At 38.9% G+C, this 21640-nt stretch overlaps 1 protein-coding gene across 1 annotated transcript in view; it reads right to left on the bottom strand.

The window, feature by feature from the left end:
* Positions 1 to 2821: 2821 nt before the first annotated feature.
* Wls (Wnt ligand secretion mediator) overlaps positions 2822 to 21640 on the bottom strand; it is a 116864-nt gene continuing 98045 nt past the window's right edge. The window contains exons 11-12 of the mRNA XM_006998053.4: positions 14630 to 14783; positions 2822 to 5972 (exon numbers count right to left, since the gene is read on the bottom strand). Coding sequence (XP_006998115.1) covers positions 5863 to 5972; positions 14630 to 14783 — 264 coding nt within the window. The 3' untranslated portion in view covers positions 2822 to 5862. The remainder of the gene's footprint in view (positions 5973 to 14629; positions 14784 to 21640) is intronic.

Here is a 21640-nt window from a genome sequence, read left to right as displayed (position 1 = left end):
AGAAAATCTAGATCATACCCAATATTGGCAAAGGACATCACTGGCATGGCCTTCTGTTTCACTCTCAGAATTGGGACAATCACCTAGTTCATGTTAGGCTGCAAAGGAAAAGCCCTGAGGGCCCAGAGCTCAGAACAGAACTCACTAAAAAGCAGAAATTACAGGAGTGACTAATTTTCCCAGATTCCAAAGATAGCTGTCATTCATTTTTTTTTTCCAGTAGAGGAAGACACTTACTTTGTCTATGGAAGTGAAGAAAAGTCTGTTAGTTCCCAACACTGGAGTTTTTCTCACAGTAATGCCATTTGTGTTGCACCTCAAAATGATTTTTTTTTATTCTTTCTACTGTCAGTATACTTCAAATGCTGACATACTCCTTGCAGGTCCACCTGTCTCTTCAATAGATATGACCATGGATGCCTCACTTTACCACTCTGAGCATCATAGCCCATGAAATATGACCACTAACTACAAGCATGTGTCATTAGAGGAAAATTCAAAAATAATAAAGTACATATTACCACACAATCTACTGTGGTGGCATTCTTTTAAAAAATTTATTTTTAAGCCGGGCGGTGGTGGCGCACGCCTTTAATCCCAGCACTCGGGAGGCAGAGGCAGGCGGATCTCTGTGAGTTCGAGGCCAGCCTGGACTACCAAGTGAGTCCCAGGAAAGGCGCAAAGCTACACAGAGAAACCCTGTCTCAAAAAAAAAAAAAAAAAAAAAAAAAAAAAAATTTATTTTTAAATTTTAATTTTGTGAATGGAGAGTGAAGTGTGTACATGTGAATGGAGATGTTGGTGAATGTAGGTGAATGCATTGGATCTCTTAGTGCTAGAGTTATATGCAGTTGTGAGATATCAAACATGGGTGCTAATAACTGATCTTGGGTCCTCTGAAAGAACACTGAGAGCTCACAATGACTGAGCCATCTCTCTAGTCCCTGTTATACTTTTTTCTTTATGTGTTATATATGTTTGTACAGGATAGAGCCAGACATAGCAAAGGTATAGGGAAAAGGAAGGCTTTCTGGTCCTGAATAAGAATATATTCATATATGTGTATATATTACAATTGAAAGCATGTTGTACTTGGAAAGAAATTAAACAAATTATAAGCAAAAATTATTTAAAAGCTAAAGATACACTCCATTCACTGAATTTGTGTGTGAGAAAGTAAAGGGTCAGATGTAAATTCTTAAAATTAAGATTTAAAAAAAATATGAGTCAGGTGTGGTAGCTCATATGTAGCACTTATTTAAGAGGCTAAACAGTAGAATTCCTGTGAGTAATGGGCTGAATATGAGATAATGTCTTATAGACATGAAGTAGGGATGAAAAATATTGCTGAGTACATAGCATTAACAATATTTAAATCTCTAACTGTGTTAGTGGTGGTGTGGTCACAAGTCATGAGAAACAAATAAAAATGTTTGCCATTGGTCCTTAGTACAGAAAGTATCATTTTCACATTAATCTGTTCCAGTCAGAATACTATTTCATTCTTAATGTAGTATTTTGGAAGAATGAGAAACAAAACTGAAGTTAATAACAAGTAATGGTGAAACTATCTGGAAACTATGTCTACAGGATTGCACATGGAGAGATGGGAAGGAGCTGTCAGTAGAAAAATGAAAAGTCAGAAAAGAAACATGCTACAAACACCGAGGGACAGTCCTAACTCTAAGATCTAAATGCAGTGGTGAGAAAAGAGGAAACTCTTTACACAAAATAGTTTAAACATTTCTGGAAAACCCCTCTGATTTCAGCAGAAAAAGGGCTACTGATGTAGTCACAAACCAAGAAATCCTTATATAACAAGAAATCAATCAGTTCTCAGAAGACATGAGGTGTAGTGGTTTAAATGAGAAACCACAGTTGCTGGATAAACTTGGGGGAGAATTAGGAGGTGCAGCCTTGTTGGAGTTAGTATGTCACTGAGGGTCAGCTGTTAGAGCTTAAAATCTCACCCTATTTCTCTCTCTACTTTGTGCTTGTTTTGAGATGTGAGCTCTCATTTTTTGTTCCTACTGCCATGCCTGCAGATTTCTGACATGCCTCCCCATCATGAACAGGAAACCCAAACTAAACTTTCCTTCCATAAATTATGGAAGGTTGTGGTGTTTTATGACAGCAACAGAAAAGTAACTAATATATGACAAACACAAACTTATAGAAGTCAGAAATGTTTTTGTAAACATGTCAGGATAAAAATGATCCTGAGGGATAAAGGTACAAGTATATTCATGACAGTCAGCATGCACAGGCAACTTGACCTCATCAGATAAATGTCTGCTGGAAAAAAGTCAACCTAAATCAAGAAGGCAGTAATGGAGAACACAGGTCTATTCATTCAGAGTGAGAGCAGGATCAGTGAAATGTGCTCACTCACTCTTACTCACCATTCCCTGACCAAAATCCTATCTTAAAATAGCTACTCCTGAGGTAGCCTTGTACATGATCTCTTTAAAAGGTATCCATTTCTATGCATTCATCCATTACCCATGGAAAAAAAAAATCCTCCTACTTCCTGTTAGCCCCAGTGATTACCAGGCAGGAGGAAGTGACTAGAGTGGGGAGCCCAAAGACAGTTACATACTTCACTCTGTAGGTGACACAGGAAGCTTCGTTTCCAGAATCCTGTGTACAAGCTCCGTATGGCCTGAACTCAGGTACTAGAATTGTTAGAGTGAATTTCATCAGTTCTGAGGGATGGTTAAACTACACAAGGGTCATGCACAGAACCACTACTTCATTTTGATGCACAGTCCCTTTCCCAGAGGGGAAAAGGTAAGTATAACATACATACAAAACCCCAAGAGCCAAATGGAAGTGATTTTATTTTCTACTTATTTGTTGAACATATTGGTGAATCTTATTTTATAGATAATGGTAATCTTTTATACTTTTGTGAAATATCCTTGAAGTCATATAAAAATTATTTTTATAGTGATGTATATGTAAACTGGTACACAAGACTATATTTTTTTCCTGATTTGATTGTCTCTAACAGTCTTTTTTCACTTTTTGAGGAGTTTCCAGGATACTTTCTACTGACTGGAGCTGGCTAGGCTTCATCTTCACCCTTAGAACTGTAGCTTTCTTGGTGGCTCTCCCAGGACTACAAACTTTCTCCTTTTGATTTCAATTTTCTCCTTCACTGTCTAACTGGTATTTCTCGACCATATGCACTGAAAGTATCTTTTCAGTCCTTCAGAGCTAAATCCACAACTTGTTTCTAGATCCTAGTCACTGACATTTTTTGGGTTTTGTTTCATCTTATAAATGTCTTTCCTTAATGGCTGGTCTCAGATTGGTGCCTTCCTTCTGGCTCCAATCAGAGCAACCATCTTCCTCCTCGCAGCTCAGCATGTCCATCAATCAACTCTGCTCTGCTTCTCTGCCCAACTTCTCCCCTTTTAACCTACCACAATGTCAAGCTGTTTGACCTGACTCCCTGTATAATTTGAATGGCACTAAGACATACTGTCTATGGTTTTAATGAGAGAGACTAAAGTTCAGGGCTTGTAAATAAAACTGCTCTAGGGGAAAACATGATTTCTTAAAGCTGAGCTCCATTAGAGCTCTCCTCAAGCCCATTCTTTTTTGGTTAATGCAACTTTTCCAGAGACCCATTAATTATTCTAGGAATGTCCTATTTGGGGTAAACTTGCATTCTACTATTTATGGAAACACTGACATCTCTCACCCAGGAATCTCTACTTGTGACAGAGGACCTACTAGTACCCTGTTTAGCAAGGGCCTGAAATTTGACTCTGTTCAATACTTCTCTATGAAGCTCGCATTCAAAACACTCAAACTATGTCTGCTCTGTTTTATCTCCAAAATAATCCTCCCTTCTCCACATCCTCTGCTACTGCCTGGCTCTGGCCTGTGATCTCATTGCTGGGTCCATCAAGCCTTCCCTTGTTTCAGAGGTGATTCTAACCACATTATTTCTGTCTAAAACTTGCAGCAGTCTGATAATTCTTACTATGACATTGAAAATCATATGTATTCTGGCTCAAAGGGAACAAGGCTCATCTTGTGCCTTTCTACACACCATCTAGGCTAGACACCCAACCTTACCCAAACCTTATCAATATTATATTGCTTCTATGGCTTTTCTAATATTTTACCCTCTATCCTTTGGCCCTGGGAGAAGTAATACTTCTTTAATGCTCTTATCCCATTCCAAAGAATAGAGACACGTCACTCCGTCTTCAAGAAGGGGAGATCACTATAGTGCTTGAAGTTTATCTTCCCTGCTAGAAACATAAGAACAAGCTACATTTGATTCTTTATACCTGGGTGTAGGATCAGTAAGTAAATGTTGGGTACAATGAATCACATACCTATTCAATATTTACCAGGTTAGCAAAGGGCATTAAAAACAATAGCCAGGATCTAAGTGTTTTCTCTGTCACTGTTTGTCATTGTCAAAGTTAGGAAAAAGACAAGGTGGGATTTTCCAGGTAGGTGAAGTTAAGAATATACAACAAACTTAATTTCAGTCAGCAGTATCTCAAAATGACACTCTCATAAAATTGTTATTAGATTGCAAAGGGAATCTATTTATGTGAATGTATAACTGATGAAGCATTCCCATGTACACTAATTATTTTTCACTGTTGACTCTGCACACAGTGACATTTTATGAATGCGAGTTTCTAGGTGAGAAAATAGCCATGTCAGACAGCTTGAACAAGGTCATCCGACTAGTGCATAACAGACCTTTGATAGGAAACTACCTTCTAAATTCAGGATCCAGTGTTCTATCTCCTATGCTATATAGCTTCTTTAGCATTAAAAAACATAAACAAATAAAAATCTCACAGGTTATTGGCGGGTGTGAAAATGAAATCTGTATGCATGAGGATCTAAAGCATCTGATACCTCACATATTCCTTGCTGGCTTAGAAAGGCTTATACCTGCTATAAAAGGTATTGCTTCACCTCCAGGAATAGATAGTCTACTTCTGCCAGCACCAAGCCACTCCATGATCGAGGCAAGCTCAAATCTGCATGCCTGAGCATGGCTGGGGCAGCAAGGAGAGCATATTTACAATCCTTTTATTCAAATGATTGGATTTACAGTTTTGGAGGTTGTTTGAAGCATCTTATCAAAAGAAAACACATTTTAAGCAAGAAGTTTAAAAAAAAAAGCTTTTAGGACCCAAAGGCCATTTAATAGCAGAACTTCTACTTGGGTAGTTGAGCAATCCACATCTAGCAGACATATTAGTATCAGATACACAGATTTGGTTTCAAAGCTGAAATACCTCTGGCAGGATAGAAATTCTTATGAAATTTGGTTATTTTGTATTAAGCCACTAAAAAATGGCCAGATTTACACTGACAACTTAAATAATAACCCAGTTGGCTACTTGGTGATATAAATAGGAAAAAGAAAGTGCCCATGGAGGAGGGTGAAAAGGCTATGACATAAACAAATGTTGGACTACAAACAATGTTTAAACATATCCCAGAATATAAAACAGGAAAAAAAAGTCATAATCTACTCAATATAGACCCCATTGGCCAAAACCATCCCAAGGAGTATACCCCTCCATGTGAGGGTTATTAACCCACCTGCTACAGATGTTGCTATGTCACTAATTGACAATGATCACAGAAAATGTGTCATACCAGTTTTTGTTATCATACATGATATATTAGTGGCAGTCTTGTAAAAGCCACTGTAGGAAGTTATCTGACAAATGTCCATCCACTGGTCTAAGAAAACATACCTAAGAGGCACTAGGCAGTCACTTTTCACTAAGCTCTGTATAGTAGGCTTCCCACTCTAGGGAAGGGGCTGGATAGAGAGACAATTTCAGCCGAGTGTAGTACTGTAGCATCCTATTCCTGTGCTTCTTTACGAGTCAACTTGTAGATCTCAGTTGGTCCATCCACATGGGTGATTGTAGTGGTGAGCTGCAGTTCTTCCCCGCTGTGAATACCCAGGTCACCTGAAACAAGGTATTTGGTGTTATATTTGTTCAAGGAGGCACTTCACATTCTATCCTGATAGGCTATCTCAACTTTTTTGTTTAGCATTTGTGTATATATATATATTGGGGGGGGGGTTCCGAGACAAGGTTTCTCTGTGTAGCTTTGCACTTTTCTTGGATCTTGCTCTATAGACCAGACTCGTCTCGAACTCACAGAGATCTGCCTGCCTCTGCCTCCTGAGTGCTGGGATTAAAGGCGTGCGCCATCACCACCCGGCTTTTTTTTTTTTTGAGACAGGATTTCTCTGTTTTTTTTTTTTTTTTTTTTTTTGTTTTTTTTTTGTTTTTTTGAGACATTTTTTAATACTACTTTTTGCCCTCAGACAGGTCATAAATGATACATGAGTTAAATCACTGCTGATATCATTCATAGTATTATTAACATTTAATGAAAGCTTACCTTGTACTTAATGTTATTATAAATACTTATTATCCAATCTTATTTAATACTCATAAGAGCAGGTTAAGATGCAGTCAATTATGATCATTCCAGCTAAAAAGGTGGGAAGCCTGGGAAGAAAAGCAAGGGAACCAACCCCCATGCCCATGGAGGAATAGGTACATAAAAGCATAAAGTAAGGCCTGGCATCTGACTCTGAGGCCAACACAGTGGGTTCAGTCAGTAAAACAGACCTCACAGCAGATATGCATGGCTCAATAGGCACATAGCAGCTATTGATGATAACATATACAATGACTATGTCTCCTACAAACAAGATCTGCCTATCCTAACCAAGGAGTCAGGCAGGTTAATATATACTAACTGCAATTATGGGCTTCAGAAACAAAGAACCAAAAATATGTTACAAATTTTCTCCTTTCAGTCTTTCAGGACTGCCTAGATACCAAGACAGAATTGTTTGCCTAAAATGGAATGACATGGCCTTTCCTTAATTAGGAGAAAAAATAATGCTAAACACTTAAAAGTCTGCTAGCCAATATTCTACTATTATATGAATGAACTAATAAACTAGTGAGAAGAGAGTAGAAAACACCCAGAATCAATGGTCAGTTTCACTCTGAGAGGTACATATATACACATATTGGTAGATAGGAGTACAGGGGAATAGAACATGAAATGTGGGCATGTGTGTAGAAGCATGTGCATGATTTCTATATTATATAACTATAGTATTTTATGGAACTAAGCATTTTCTTAGTTTAAGCACATAATTAAACTCAGAGTTCGGGTTAGGGGCAGAGAGTGACCTGACAGTCCTTAGACACTGTCCTAAACATTAAGTGACCTGTGACAGTCCCTTGGATACTATCCTGGGCAGAGAGCAACCGAGAGCCCCTCAGAGACTGTCCAGGGCTTAAAAGTCTTAGAATCCCACAGGTCATCCCACTCAGGAACTAGATTGTTTGGCTGGTATGTTTGTTCATGGATAACATATGGTATTTGTTTTTCATTATAGATCCATTTTTCAGTATGGTATACCATAATCTATTACATCATTAAATATCAGCTCTCAAGACTTAGGCAAAGAATATTCTAAATAAAGAAGCATTAGGTCAGCCTCCAGCATTTTCATTAAATCAACTTCTGGACAGGAGAAGAAATGCATAACAAAGCTTGTGAGAAGTTGACAAATCTATCTCAAGCCAAGGACAACCACTACTTTTACAAACAGCACATTCTTTTTTTTATATATATATATTTTATTTATTTTTTTATTTTACAATACTATTCAGTTCTACATAATAGCCACAGATTCCCTTGTTCTCTCCCTTCCTGGCCCCCTCCCCTTCCCCCCAGCCCACCCCCAATTCCCACCTCCTCCAGATCAAGGCCTCCCCCGAGGACTGGGATCAACCTGATAGACTCAGTCCAGGCAGGTCCAGTCCCCTCCTCCCAGATTGAGCCAAGCGTCCCTGCATAAGTCCCAGGTTTCAAACAGCTAACTCATGCAACGAGCCCCGGACGTGGTACCACTGCCTAGATGCCTCCCAAACAGATCAAGCCAATCGACTGTCTCACCTATTCAGAGGGCCTGATCCAGTTGGAGGCCCCTCAGCCTTTGGTTCATAGTTCATGTGTTTCCATTCATTTGGTTATTTGTCCCTGTGCTTTATCCAACCTTGGTTTCAACAATTCTCGCTCATATAAACCCTCCTCTTTCTCACTAATTAGACTCCCAGCGCTCCACGCGGGGCCTAGCCGTGGATCTCTGTATCCAGATTCCTCAGTCCTTGGATGGGGTTTATGGCACAACTATTAGGGTGTTTAGCCGTCCCATCACCAGAGTAGGTCAGTCCCAGCTGTCTCTCAACCATTGCCAGCAGTCTTTTGTGGGGGTATCTTTGTGGATTTCTGTGGGCCTCTTTAGCTCCTTGTTTCTTCCTTTTCTCATGTGGTCTTCATTTACCATGGTCTCCTATTCCTTGTTCTCCCTCTCTTTTCTTGATCCAGCTAGGATCTCCTGCTCTCTTTCCCTCGACCCTCGCCCTTCATTGCTCCCACTCATGTCCAGGCTGTTCATGTAGATCTCATCCATTTCTCCGTGTCTTTCTGGGGGTCCCGTTTTCCAGGTAGCCTCACTGGTGATGTGAGTAGCAGTCCAGTCATCCTTGTTCCACATCTAGTATCCTCCTATGAGTGAGTACATACCATATTTGTCTTTCTGAGTCTGGGTTACCTTACTCAGGATGATTTTTTCTAGATCCATCCATTTGCCTGCAAACCTCATGATGTCATTGTTTTTCTCTGCTGAGTAGTATTCCATTGTGTATATGTGCCACAATTTATTTATCCATTCTTCAGTTGAAGGGCATCTAGGTTGTTTCCAGGTTTTGGCTATTACAAACAATGCTGATATGAACATAGCTGAGCAAGTGCTCTTGTGGTATGATTGAGCATTTCTTGGGTATATGCCCAAGAGTGGTATAGCTGGATCTTGGGGGAGATTGATTCCCAGTTTTCTAAGAAAGTGCCATATTGATTTCCAAAGTGGTTGTACAAGCTTGCATTCCAACCAGCAGTGGCGGAGAGTTCCCCGAGTTCCACATCCTCTCCAGCATAAAGTGTCCTCAGTGTTTTTGATCTTAGCCATTCTGACAGGCGTAAGGTGGAATCTCAGAGTTCAAACAGCACATTCTTACAGCCCTCTTTCATTTTCATATCATATGTACGTCATCATTCTCTTTTCCTCCCCCCTCTTCCATGGTCCCTCTTCTACTTTTATGGCCTACATGTGCATGTGCATGCACACACACACATAAATGCATGCACATTCATGAGCTAGAAGAAAGTGACTTATGGATTTGTATGTTTAGGCTGAGCCATCATATCAAAGTCAGTTTCTGATGGCATGTCTGTTCCATTCATCAGAATTTCAAAGGCAATCCTGACTATTACAGGAGTAGTGTTTACTTAATGGATTACTTTCTCCTAGAAAATGTGTATGATGTTGCAGGTTACATAACAAAATAGCCAAAATACTTTGGCTTAAATAAAAAAAAGCTAAAACAAACAAGCAAAACCCAAAAATAGGCATCTATGTTATAATGCTTATCATGTGCCTGACAGTTCTCCCTGCCCCTCCTCCTCCCCTTCCTTCCTTCCTTCCTTCCTTCCTTCCTTCCTTCCTTCCTTCCTTCCTTCCTTCCTTCCTTCCTTCCTTCCTTCCTTTCTTTCTCCCTTTGAGATGGGATCTAACTATTTACCAAGTCTGGCCTCAAACTGAAGATCCCACTGCCTATGCCTGTGGATTGCAAAGATTACAGGTGTGCAGTATCACTCCTGGTTCTGTTACAAGTTTACATGTTGTACAAACACTGATGCAGAAATCCACAAACCATTCTGTTAACAGAGGCAATATTCATATCATTCCCATTCTGCTGATGAAAAAGCAAAGGATAAGTAATCTTCCCAAGGCCCAAACTGACTCACAGTAATATTAGATGCAGATACACATACACACTAGATCAATATGGACCAGGCTTTATGCTCTTGACCTTCAGATTCTACCATATGTTCGATTTTATAGTTTCCAAAGACCAACAAGACCACCAGCGAAGTATGACATTCAAGTACAATGTGCTAAAGCTGTAAATATATACTAATAATTTGTATGCTTATAGACAATAAATATATAATCTAATAATGTAGGGGACTTTTAGAATATTAATTTGTTTTAGTATCTGATACATTTTTAGCATACAAATCTGAGAGCCAACAAGGGAGCTGTGTTCTATATATGTTTGCAATGTGCACTGTTGGAGACTTAGCATGACCTATATTTCCTTGTTAGATGGAAGGATATTGAAGCATTATTAGTTTACCTAATGTGATAGATGAAGACTTACAGTGAAAATCTGTACAGCAAAATCTATGATTCTTGCATTTTGCAGGGCAACTTTTTCAACTTAGGGTATGGTATTGAGAATATGCTAGTAGTAGAAGGGGAGTAAGGATTCCTTCATTTGGCTCCAAACTCCATTAACCCTTATTTCTGCCAAAGTCTTGCTCCATCTGTTAGTCTATCTCTGTCTTGGCTTCTGGGTGCTCTAAGTCTTTTCCCATACAACACAAAAAGAAACCCTCTGAAAGCATTACTGGGGGCAGATGGAGAATTAAGGGAACTTGCACATGCCATGGCCATTATGAGTGTTTCACAGATTTTTTGTGAGAACAAAGGTCTTCTAATATTAAAAGGGATCCCATAATTACATCCTTATAACCATCAAAGTCAAATAACACACCATTGCTCAAGAGTTACTACCAGATAATTCTAATACTGTGAGCTTATATTTGTTTCTCAAGGTCAAATATAGTCTGTGCTGGAGCCAGGATCTGAGCCATCTGTGACTGTCTTCAGAGCGTGTGTTTTCTTCATATAGTCATAATGACTCTTATCATTTTTTATGGACTTTTCCTTAGTTCCATACTAGCCTTTTTCTTATTCACCTTCAAAGACGAATTTAAGTGATTATTCTTTATAAGAAAATTTCTGGTTCAGAGCAGAATTGGAAAAACAAGAATGCTATATTTGTAGATCTAAATTGATTCAGTGTAAAAGATTACTGTTAACATTATGTTTGTCTTACATTTTGGGTGCTAATATGATAATGGTGGTGATGATTATGTTTTAAAAAATAATGAATATAGAGTTTTTTTATCTTTTTCTTTTGTAAATGAATCAAAGATCCAGCACATCTTCCAGGTAGTACACACTCATCATTATTCATCAGTATTTGCCTGCCCCAGCTCCTTTTTACCTCTGCCCAGCTAGCATGAGCTTAGCATCCCACACTGTCACTCTTTCCTGGAGCTTAGGGACAAATACTCCACTGAAAAGCAGGTGTGCCTCAAGGTAAAGATCCCTCCTGAGTGAAGGTAGCTTTGATGGGACAGGGTTCAAAGAGCCTAGGTCTATTTGTTATGCGAGCTCAACAACGAAAACACTCCAGAAAAGAGAAAAGGGACATAGGAAGGCTGCAGAGAATAAATGACACTCAGATACTGAGGGAATTTAAAAATACAGTATATCTTCCTGACTTCATTTGTATTTTTTTTTTTCTGGAATATTTCAAATTAGACCTTTCCAAGAAGCTTTGGGGTCTTGCCTAAAATTCCAGAATTCACAGGATCTACTATGTTGTCTGCTGGAAGATGAAAGATTGAAAGGGAAAGATAAAAGAAGGAAGGTGATCAGGAAGCCCAATGTGGAGAGCCCCTTCTAGAACTGAGTGAGGTCATGATGCCACACAGAAGAGTACAGGGTACAAGTTGCTAGAGCTTGAGAGCTATTGTGATGTCACAATATGCAGAGATTGTTAAACTGTGTTTATGATTAGCATAAAGTGCCCCAAATGTTTGCTACTAAGTGCTTAAGACTCTTTTAAATATGCTATTTGGGGCATTAAGATACTTCACTACAAGGAAACATTAAGATATTTAGTATCTCTAAAATGTAGACACAAAATGACAGTGGCATATCACAGCCATATTGATAATGCAAGGGTATGAATGTTCCAAGCATACATTTTTTTTGGCGGGGTGGGGGGAGGGTTTCGAGACAGGGTAGTTTTGGAGCCTGTCCTGGACTAGCTCTGTAGACCAGGCTGGCCTTGAACTCACAGAGATCCACCTGCCTCTGCCTCCTGAGTGCTGGGATTACAGGCGTGTACCACCACCACCTGGCCCAAGCATACATTTTTAAAAAATAGGAGATGTTCTACTATTGTGAACTAGGATTTGAGTTTTCTACGGCATTATAAATCAATCAGTCTGTCTTCCACGAAAACCCCTGATGAGGACAGCATTGTAACATTTCTCAGTTGTGAGATTTTTAAGCTACTGTATAGGGTAAGAAGCTAGTCATGGCTCTGGAGTGTCACATGCTCAGTAGTATTGTGGGTGGACACAGTTTTATCTGTGACAGACATTTCCCTGAGTTGTCACAATGACAGGAGGTCTCCTTTTGCTCTTCATTGCTAGCATAAGAAAGAAACACAGAATCTGATAGTGTGGAACTTGAAGAGCTTGTTTATAATAGAGAAAAGCAGTGCAAAGGGTTAGCAGATTTGCCAACAAAAAACAGAAGTTTCATGCAGTCAATGCTTATTAGTAAGACAACTTGTTAGCATGTTTGTTACAACATCTAGGGAACATAGTAATTGTTTTATGTACTATTTCCTTGGAAGACAAAAACTCCCAAATTCAAGGACAAGGCCGTTTAGTATTTGTTAAAGTCCTATAGGAGGACCATGAAATAAAATCAATGTTCTTGTCTATAATCCAGAGCCCCATTGTTCTGGTAATAAGGAATTTGGCTGTTTAAGAAGCTGCATGCCCCACTTTGCTACATACTGTAACACATGAACTAGCTGTGGAAGAGAGGCTGACAGATGCCTAGGTCTTAAGCCCTCTAGAAAGGCATGATAGAGCAAGCCAGAGATAGACTAAAAACCAGAAATGACATAGTACAAACTATTTATAATATGTATGTGTACATATTTGTTTGTGCATGTGCATAAAGTACATGGGCAAATGTGTGTGTGTGTGTGTGTGTGTGTGTGTGTGTGTGTGTGTGTGTGTGTGCATTTGGTAGAAGCCAGAGATAGATGTCATGTATCTTCCTCAACTGATTTTCACCTTATTTTTTTGACACAAGATTTATCAACGAACTTGCAACTCACTGTTTTAGTTAGTCTGAGTGGTCAGTAAGCCCCAAGGATCTGCTTGTCTTTGTCTTTTCCCTGTCTTTCCTTATCCTACTGTCTAGGTTACAGACAATGTACCACCATGCCTAGTTTTACACTGGTGTTGATGACCCACACTCAGATATTTGTGCTTATACGGCAAGCCATTCAGCATTTGAGTCATCTCCTCAGCCACAATAAAAATTAGTTTATGAAAGGCATGAGGATGACTTGAAGTGAAAACTTCATTGATGCTTATCAATCTGGCTTAACTTACCTGACTACTAAAATCATGCCACCAGTCCTCAGAAATAATGTTCCATTTAGCATAATTTTCTGTGTCCTAATGTTGATAATCAGAAATAGTTTACAAAGGAGACAATATGTAGACTGTACCCCAAAGACAGAGTTTCAGCAGGCTCTGATGAAGATAGAATCCAATCATTCATGATACATACACACTGAATACAGAAATGAGGCCAAGTTTTAATGCAAGGAGATGTCCAGGTGTCCATCTCTGTACCAAGGCATTAAGAGCACACTAGTGTTCTAATTTCAGAAAATGTTATATTATGGTTACCCTAATAATGAGGATGCAGTTAGGTTAAAGCAGGTGTGAAAAAGAGTAAAAAGAGTAAGACTGGAGGTAAAACAAAAGAAGAGCTATTGAACTAGCTATTTATTACATATAGCCATCTGTTACATGTGGACAGCATTGGAAAGAAACAATCATTTCCTTTTATGATGGCTAGTGCAGAGACTTAACAACTTCTCTTCTCTGGTACTCAGTTTCCTTTCCTCTGACATGACCAGACTGGCTAAATACAATTAGTTTAGGGTGTCTTGGGTTTCTGTGATTATAAGTTAGGAAAAGGTGGCATTCTCAGCACTAGAAGATAGGAATTATCTGAAAGCAAAAAAGAAATTGGTTTGGGGAAAAAATTCTTGAAAAAATGGCAATATAGATCAATGGGAGAATACCTGCTAAGCATACATGAGATCCTAGGTTGATCCCAACACACACACATACACACACACAGCAAAAACACATGAAGAGAACCAAGGAAAAGAAATCAAATCCCAGGAACCTTTACCCAATATCTCAAGATTTGACCTCCATGGTTGGAGAAATAAATGTGGCATACTTTCCAAGAGTTTGTTTTATTCAAGGAAAAGTGAGGAAAACAAATTTTATTCTTTACTACTGTAACTGGAATATATTTTATAAACATTCTCAATAGATTTTGGAGAACAAAAAAAATGACTATTTCAAGAGCTATCTATCTTGTGTTATATTTTTGTTTTATGGTTCTTAAATCCCCTGAGTGCTCACTTATTCTCTGCTTGTATTAGAAAGACATCTGGAAGAAAGATTAACTGATGAACACAGGGCTCTAGCATCTAAATCTTGAAGACACAAAGGTCTGTTCTATCCTGAATGAACTTGCAATGAAAAGACAGAGACTCACCATTAGACTGGTCTTCCCCATAGTTCTTATGGGATGGTGCATACAAGAACATCAAAGCAAAGACATACAGGTTCCACATTCCATAGATGCCAGTGAAGAAAGCGCTGTTCACTTGAACTGTGACACCACCCCATTTCCAATGGCCTTCTGTCACCTATAGATGAAAAGGAAGGCATTCAAGTGAAACAGAGAAGCATAATACCAAAATAGAAATCAACCAACATAAAAGCCAGGGCTCTTCTTCAGATGGAAAAGTTAAGGGCCCTACAAGACTCCACACTTTAGTGTAAATGAAATTCATATAAATTAAGGTCTCCTGAAGGTTTACTAGTGTCAGGCGCAAAGTCAGTGGCTATTATTTTGGCTATGCATTAGTATAACTTTGAGAATGTCTCTTCCTAGAAATGGAAGTTCACTTAATCTTCAATAACAGGTTGTGCTTGACTCCATCCACTACAATTTCTTCTCTGCCATCTTCCTATATAAACAAAAGCTGCCTAAGGCAGAAACCATCTCTAACTTGTTTGCTGCAGCTGGAACATCTTTGGTGCTTGATGCACCGTGTGTGTGCAGTAAACGTAAATGCACATGTACTTAATAAGAGTGAAGTCTCTGGAATTCAGTTTCCCTAAAAACTTGTAGGGTTATCGTTGAGAACTGAATATATATGTAATTTCTAGAAATTGTATGGCAGAAACTAATAATATATTGTATTTATGAAATGTCATTCTAGGTAAACTACTTATAAAGGTAATTAGGAAGTTTCCATATGCTTTGTAGTTTTGTAAGAGATGTTCAGAAACTTCTTCTGTTTGAGATGGTAAGCATTTTCAGAGTGCTTTGAAGATATTTGAAGAAGAGCTGTTGAGCTGAATGACTAATAATTTGTAAAGCACTGAGCTCACTGAAATGATTTCAAACACTTCTGCTTCCCATAGGAATTTTTTTTTTTTTTTTTTGGTTTTTTTGAGACAGGGTTTCTCTGTGTAGCTTTGCGCCTTTCCTGGAACTCACTTGGTAGCCCAGGCTGGCCTCAAACTCACAGAGATCCGCCTGGCTCTGCCTCCCAAGTTCTGGGATTAAAGGCATGTGCCACCACTGCCCGGCTTCCCATAGGAAATTTTAAATGTGGATAAAAGAAAGTAGTGGGTACGTGTTTCTTTGGAAGCTTAATGAGTCTGGGTTATACAAACCTTATCTAGGAGCCACTTCTAAATTGCAAGATGGCAAGCTGGGTTGGTATGTTAATTACTTCAACAAAAAGGTTAAGCTTGGCTCCTGTTTATGATATAGTGGGTCTGTGTTCATTCAGGCCTTCCTTTGTATTTCCCATGATCCACTGAGGCCATAAACCTTGAAAGACAACAACTGTGTATTTTTTGTTTTAAAAACCTGGAGTGTCTGGAAACCAGGAAATTCAAGTATAGACTTACCAATGTTAGTCTATCCTTTGGTGGTATATAATTTTTCATTTTTGTGACTCACAAAACAAACCACCACCTCTTACTCATTTTTTATTTATTTATTTATTTTATTTATTTATTTTTTGGTTTTTCGAGACAGGGTTTCTCTGCGGAGCTTTGCGCCTTTCCTGGAGCTCACTTGGTAGCCCAGGCTGGCCTCGAACTCACAGAGATCCGCCTGGCTCTGCCTCCCGAGTGCTGGATTAAAGGCGTGCGCCACCACCGCCCGGCTACTCATTTTTTAAAATAATTTATTTTATGAAATGTCTAGGTGGTAGTTTTGATAGAGATTTTATAACCATTATTTATTTTAGATCATGTGTCAGCATTCAAGCTATTTATGATTTCTTAGCAATTTTTCTAAATGCCACTCTAACATTAAAATACAAATTGTGCCAAATTTATAAAAATTATACCATGTAGAACACAGACTTATGTTCAATGAATATGATGGTAGGAAAAAAGCTTGAAGAGAGTTCCAAAAATCTGTACTTTTGGCCTAGGCCAGGTAACAGGGAAGGCTGGGATCGTTAAAATATAAGCAAGAGAGAACAAAGCAGCTGTGGGGTAATGGACCTTCAACTAAGGTTACATTTTGGGACATAAGCTGAGAAAATTCATAATTGATATTTTAAAATTTAATTTAACTGGTATTTTTTAATTCTTCTGAAGATTTGCATTAAAATTTTTAAAATAATTTTTGCAATTATGATACACTTACATAATTTCCCCCTTCCCCTTTCCTTCTTTCATATTATCCCATGTATAGCCCCAACCCTAGCGTCTTTCAAATTTACAACCTCTTTTCCATTTAAATGGTGTGTGTGTGTGTGTGTGTGTGTGTGTGTGTAACTAAATGTGTAAATACATCCACTTGGCATTATGATCAATATTACTTGTATGCATCTGTTTTCTGGGTTGACCATTTGGTATTGTGTAACCAATTTGTATGCTCTTTTCTGGAGAATACTATTTACTCTGCTCTCAGCATTCCCTAGTTGCCTATAGTTCTTGGTCTAAGACTGAAGTTTCTTGAGCTTTCCTCCTTCCAAAGAACTGATATTTTGATGAATTAACTCTTGCTAGGATTGGCATGATTGACTAATCTAAGGAAATACCTGTAGGCCTAGAACTCACACAGCACTCAATTGATAGTTGTTGATACAGGAATGTTATAAGAATGTCTGTGGAAACATAAGGAAACAGAAAGCAGGACTAGAACAGAACACAGGAATTCAGCAGGGTGAACTGTGATTCACTATTGACTGAGGATGAGTTTTAATGGATGTTGGTGCTGCTCATAATGGAGGAGACTAGTGAGTTAGGCAATGGGAAAAAGGTTCCAGTTGCCATGTCATAGACTTCAAGTAATCAGCTGGGATGGACCTTGAATCTTAACAATTTGTTTAGAAGAATAAAAACAGGCTCTGAGTGGTGAGGCTACTGGATTCCAAGATAATACTTGGGCTCTGAAGGTCAGGTTTGTTAGCTTGTGTTGGGGAAGAGAAATTTCTCAACTAGTGTTCAGACCTTGAAAGAATAAGGCCTTTTAGTGTGTATACAGGGAATACCATTAGCTGGTGATTATAACCTGAGCTTTGAAGGAAGGAGATTCAGAGTGAAACAATTTTTTTTCTATAGAAGAGGCTGATGATGTCCAGATGCAGGGAGCCTCAGAGAGAGTAATAACATTAGCTGGTGAGAGTAAAGGTTGTGGGAAATGCCACTATGCAAGAAATTGGGGAAGCTATCAGATGTGTCCTAGAAGATAGAAATCCTGGGCCAGGAGTTATAGGGGATCTTATCATGGACAGTACTATTTGATGATTAAGAGGAAGGAGAGAGTGGTGAGGGAGAGAAAGAAGGAAGAGGGAGAACAGAGAGATAGAAGAGCAATGAAGGGAATAATGATTTGAATGAAAATGAAAGAAAATATTACAATCCATAATAGATCACAACAATTTTATGTAAAAGTGAGAAGAAAAATCAATACGTGATAAATATTCATTACATCTTGTGCTCTGTTGGATTCCTTTATTACCAGCTAGAACAAATGGTTAATACAGGTAATACCAAAGTAAAAATTTTTCTGTAACAGTAGCAAGGTGAACTGAAGTAACATTCATTTAGTGTTCATGACATTCCAGCACTATATGAAAGATACCATTTAGTCTCTATTCTATGAGATTGGCAATTATAGTGGTTTGAATGGGAATGGTCCCCATAAATTCATATATTTGAATGCTTGGTCCCCAGTTGGTGGAACTGCTTAGGAAGGACTAGGAGGTGTAGCTTTGTTGGGAGGAGTGTCACTGGAGGGTTGAGGTTTCAAAAGCCTACACCATGCCTAGTTAGCTCCCTCTCTGACTCGGCTTTTGGGTCAGGATGTAAGCTCTCAGCTACTGCTCCAGTGCCATGCCTTCCTGCTTGCTGCCATGCCCCCTACTTTGATGGCCATGGATTCACCCTGTGAAACTGACAACCCATAATAAACTGTTTCATCTAAAAGATGCCTTGGTCACGGTATCTTAGCACAGCAACAGAAAATTAACTAAGACAGGAGATAATCTTTCCATATCTTGCCTAAGATTGCTCAACTAGAAATTCACAGTCTTGGATCCAACTCCAGAAAGTCTTCTTAGTGACTATGGGAGTCCACAATGACTCAGTCTCCCATTTTGAATCTGAAGTATATTCTGAGTCAATAGAGTCCATGCTTGCTTGCTCCAGGGCTGCGTGGAAGTCCTGATTAGCCCACAGGAAAGAACACACTATCTAGCTAGACACAGGCTGCTGATGGCAGCCGGAGGTCCATTGAGATAGAAAATGAAACTGCCTGCTCCTTGATGCAAGGCAGGATAGTGGTTGAATGTCTATGCTATGCATTGTTCTACCTCTGTCCTTGAAAACTGTATATAAGCTGGGTGTGAAATAAATTTGGGGCTGTCCAGCACTGACTGGCAGAGCTCTCAACTCTTTTCTGTCTTCTTCATTGTCTCTACAATATGCACGCTATCCAGCTACCCAGCTGACTGTCGGCAGGCTCCAACAAGTGGCACCCAGTGTGGGGACGGGTATGGAGGAGTCCATAATGGACACCACAGAAGGAAAAAAAGGAGTGCACTCAAAAAAAGTGTAAGCTGTGGTAAGTACAGCTCAACTCAAGAGTAAAAGTGATATGTGTAAATAAAAAAGCAGACGCACGTTAGAAAATTTGTGAACCAGTGTAAAAATAAGTATGGGCCAAGGAAATAGGAAACAGCTGTTTGTACATTTACTTAAAGGTATCTTAAAGGCTAGAGGTACTAAAGTAGGATATAAGCAACTGTGTAAATTTTTAGAATTTGTAGAACATATTACAGTTAAGATACAGCAGTGTTATGACAAGCATGGTCCAGAAAAAGTTACAACAGATATTTTCAGTCTCTGGAAACTCATTCAGGACAGCTTAGACCTCCATTCTGAAAGGAATAAAGTATTTCCTGAACAAAGTAAAACTGAAACTAAACCTCCTGCTCTGCCAGAGCAACTGCTTTATGTGGACGCTTTTACAAAGTTATTTGATGATAATGACCAGTTAGATCCTGGCAATGAGGCAGAATTAGAGGAAGAGGATGCTAAGTATTATAATGAATAATCTTATACCTCAAGATTCTCCCCCACCTCCATTCCTGACTATGAATGGATCCTCTGGAGAGATTAAGTGGGTTGTGACAGCAAACCATTAGCCCAATGTCTCACTTTCAGATCTGTTCACTGCAGCTGGTAAATGTAAATGTGAGCGCTCTTTATCTTGGTCTGTGTTCTGATTGTTACTATGTTACTGTTTTGTCCCATGCATTTAAGGAGACTGGATCCCCCTGACTAAACTGAGATAATAAGGTAGCTCCTGCCAGGTGTGGCTTGCATATTGCAAGAGAAGCCATCTGTTAGATGGAACTTGCTAACTGTGAATGAGGCCATTTTCTCAGTTCTGAAGTACCATACTACTTGGTTGTCTGTAAATGTTATTTGTTTCTGTCTAATGATCTCCCTCACTTTCCTGAAGAGAAGGAGAGAGAGGCATGGCAAGGGCCTCCTCCTTCCGTCTTGCTATCAGTCCTGCAGCAAGGGTAGAGCTGGTCTTGACCAGCAGAAGAAGCCTGCAGCCAGCTGCTAGCAGCTCTCAGAGGGTGAGGGTATGGTTCTCGGAGCAGGAAGGGCAGAGATGGAAGCTGCAGATGAAGTTGCAGGGAGTTTATTCCTGTAATTGACAAGCTGAACAAACACCAAAAAGAGAATCTGATGTTAATTGTTAATTACTATAGTCAGAAAAGTTACCCCCAATTTTTTTTTTTTCAGGAACACTGGTGTCCAAGGACACACTCTGTGCCTCCCATCCTTCCTAAGCCAAGTCCTTTACTGTGATAACTTCAAGGTCTCTTCTGCTAGCTAGCAGCTTGTACTTTAACCCTCTGTGTCCTGACACTACTTGAGAAAAAATGTTGAATTACCAGCCTTCATACTCTGAAAAGCTTTTACTTTAGAATAAAATAAAAAAATATATTGTGTTTGGGGAAAAATTATGCCTCCACAGAAAAAAATACATGGATTTTGGTCAAACTCAAAGTTCAATGAGTTACAAATACTTGTCATCATTTAAGAGAATTGATTACAAATAATTATTGATTATGATAAAGATAAGATTCTGCTAATCTGAAATGTTTCACAATGATACAGGTTTTTATATATTAATGAAAAAGTAAGTTTTTTGTTATGATAGATACATATATATCTATATGCTTTTATTCCTGTTTGAAATATTATGCCTATGCAATGCTCTAAACTGCTGGGAAGAAACCACAATAAAAAGGACTTTGATGGAAATTTGCATGTTGTCTGAAAAGCAAGAGAAGGCAAAAGACTGGAATAGTAACAGGAAAGGGAAAAAAAAGTAATTTGTTTATGTCTGGCTGAACCAGAAGAGCAAACATAGGGAAGGGCCTGACCTGAAGGTAAATGGTAAGTTGTAGAAGGTCAGAGGTTTTGTGAACTTTGCTGAATGTGAAGGAAAATTGTAAGATGTGTTTGGAATTTAACCATATTATGTTAATTCTGGTTGATTTTCTTCATTTTAAAAAATAGCTGATGATTCTTCACTGCAAAATGTTAAAAATGGAAATATATATATATATGTACGTATGTGGACATGTATGTGACTTAGATTTAACTCTATAACTCCATATGGGTATGACTAAAAGTTGGATCCTGCCAGGCAGTGGTGGCACACACCTTTAATCCCAGCACTCGGGAGGCAGAGGCAGGCAGATCTCTGTGAGTTCGAGGCTAGCCTGGTCTACAAAGCGAGATCTAGGAAAGGTGCAAAGCTACACAGAGAAATCCTGTTTCAACCTCCCCCCAAGAAAAAAGTTGGATCCAACTGTGTGTATGTGTGCATGTAATTATTGTTTAATTTTAAACAGCAACCACATGGTCTTCCTCCATCTTGGCTGGTGACCTCATAATGAAGTGGGCAGCCATGTGGCTGGCAACAATCTTTAATTGAGGT

This window comes from Peromyscus maniculatus, chromosome 6 (assembly GCF_049852395.1).
Source record: "Peromyscus maniculatus bairdii isolate BWxNUB_F1_BW_parent chromosome 6, HU_Pman_BW_mat_3.1, whole genome shotgun sequence".
Lineage (NCBI taxonomy): Eukaryota > Metazoa > Chordata > Mammalia > Rodentia > Cricetidae > Peromyscus > Peromyscus maniculatus.
The sequence above is the reverse complement of the archived record's forward strand: the minus strand, read 5'-3'. Positions and strand labels throughout refer to the sequence as shown.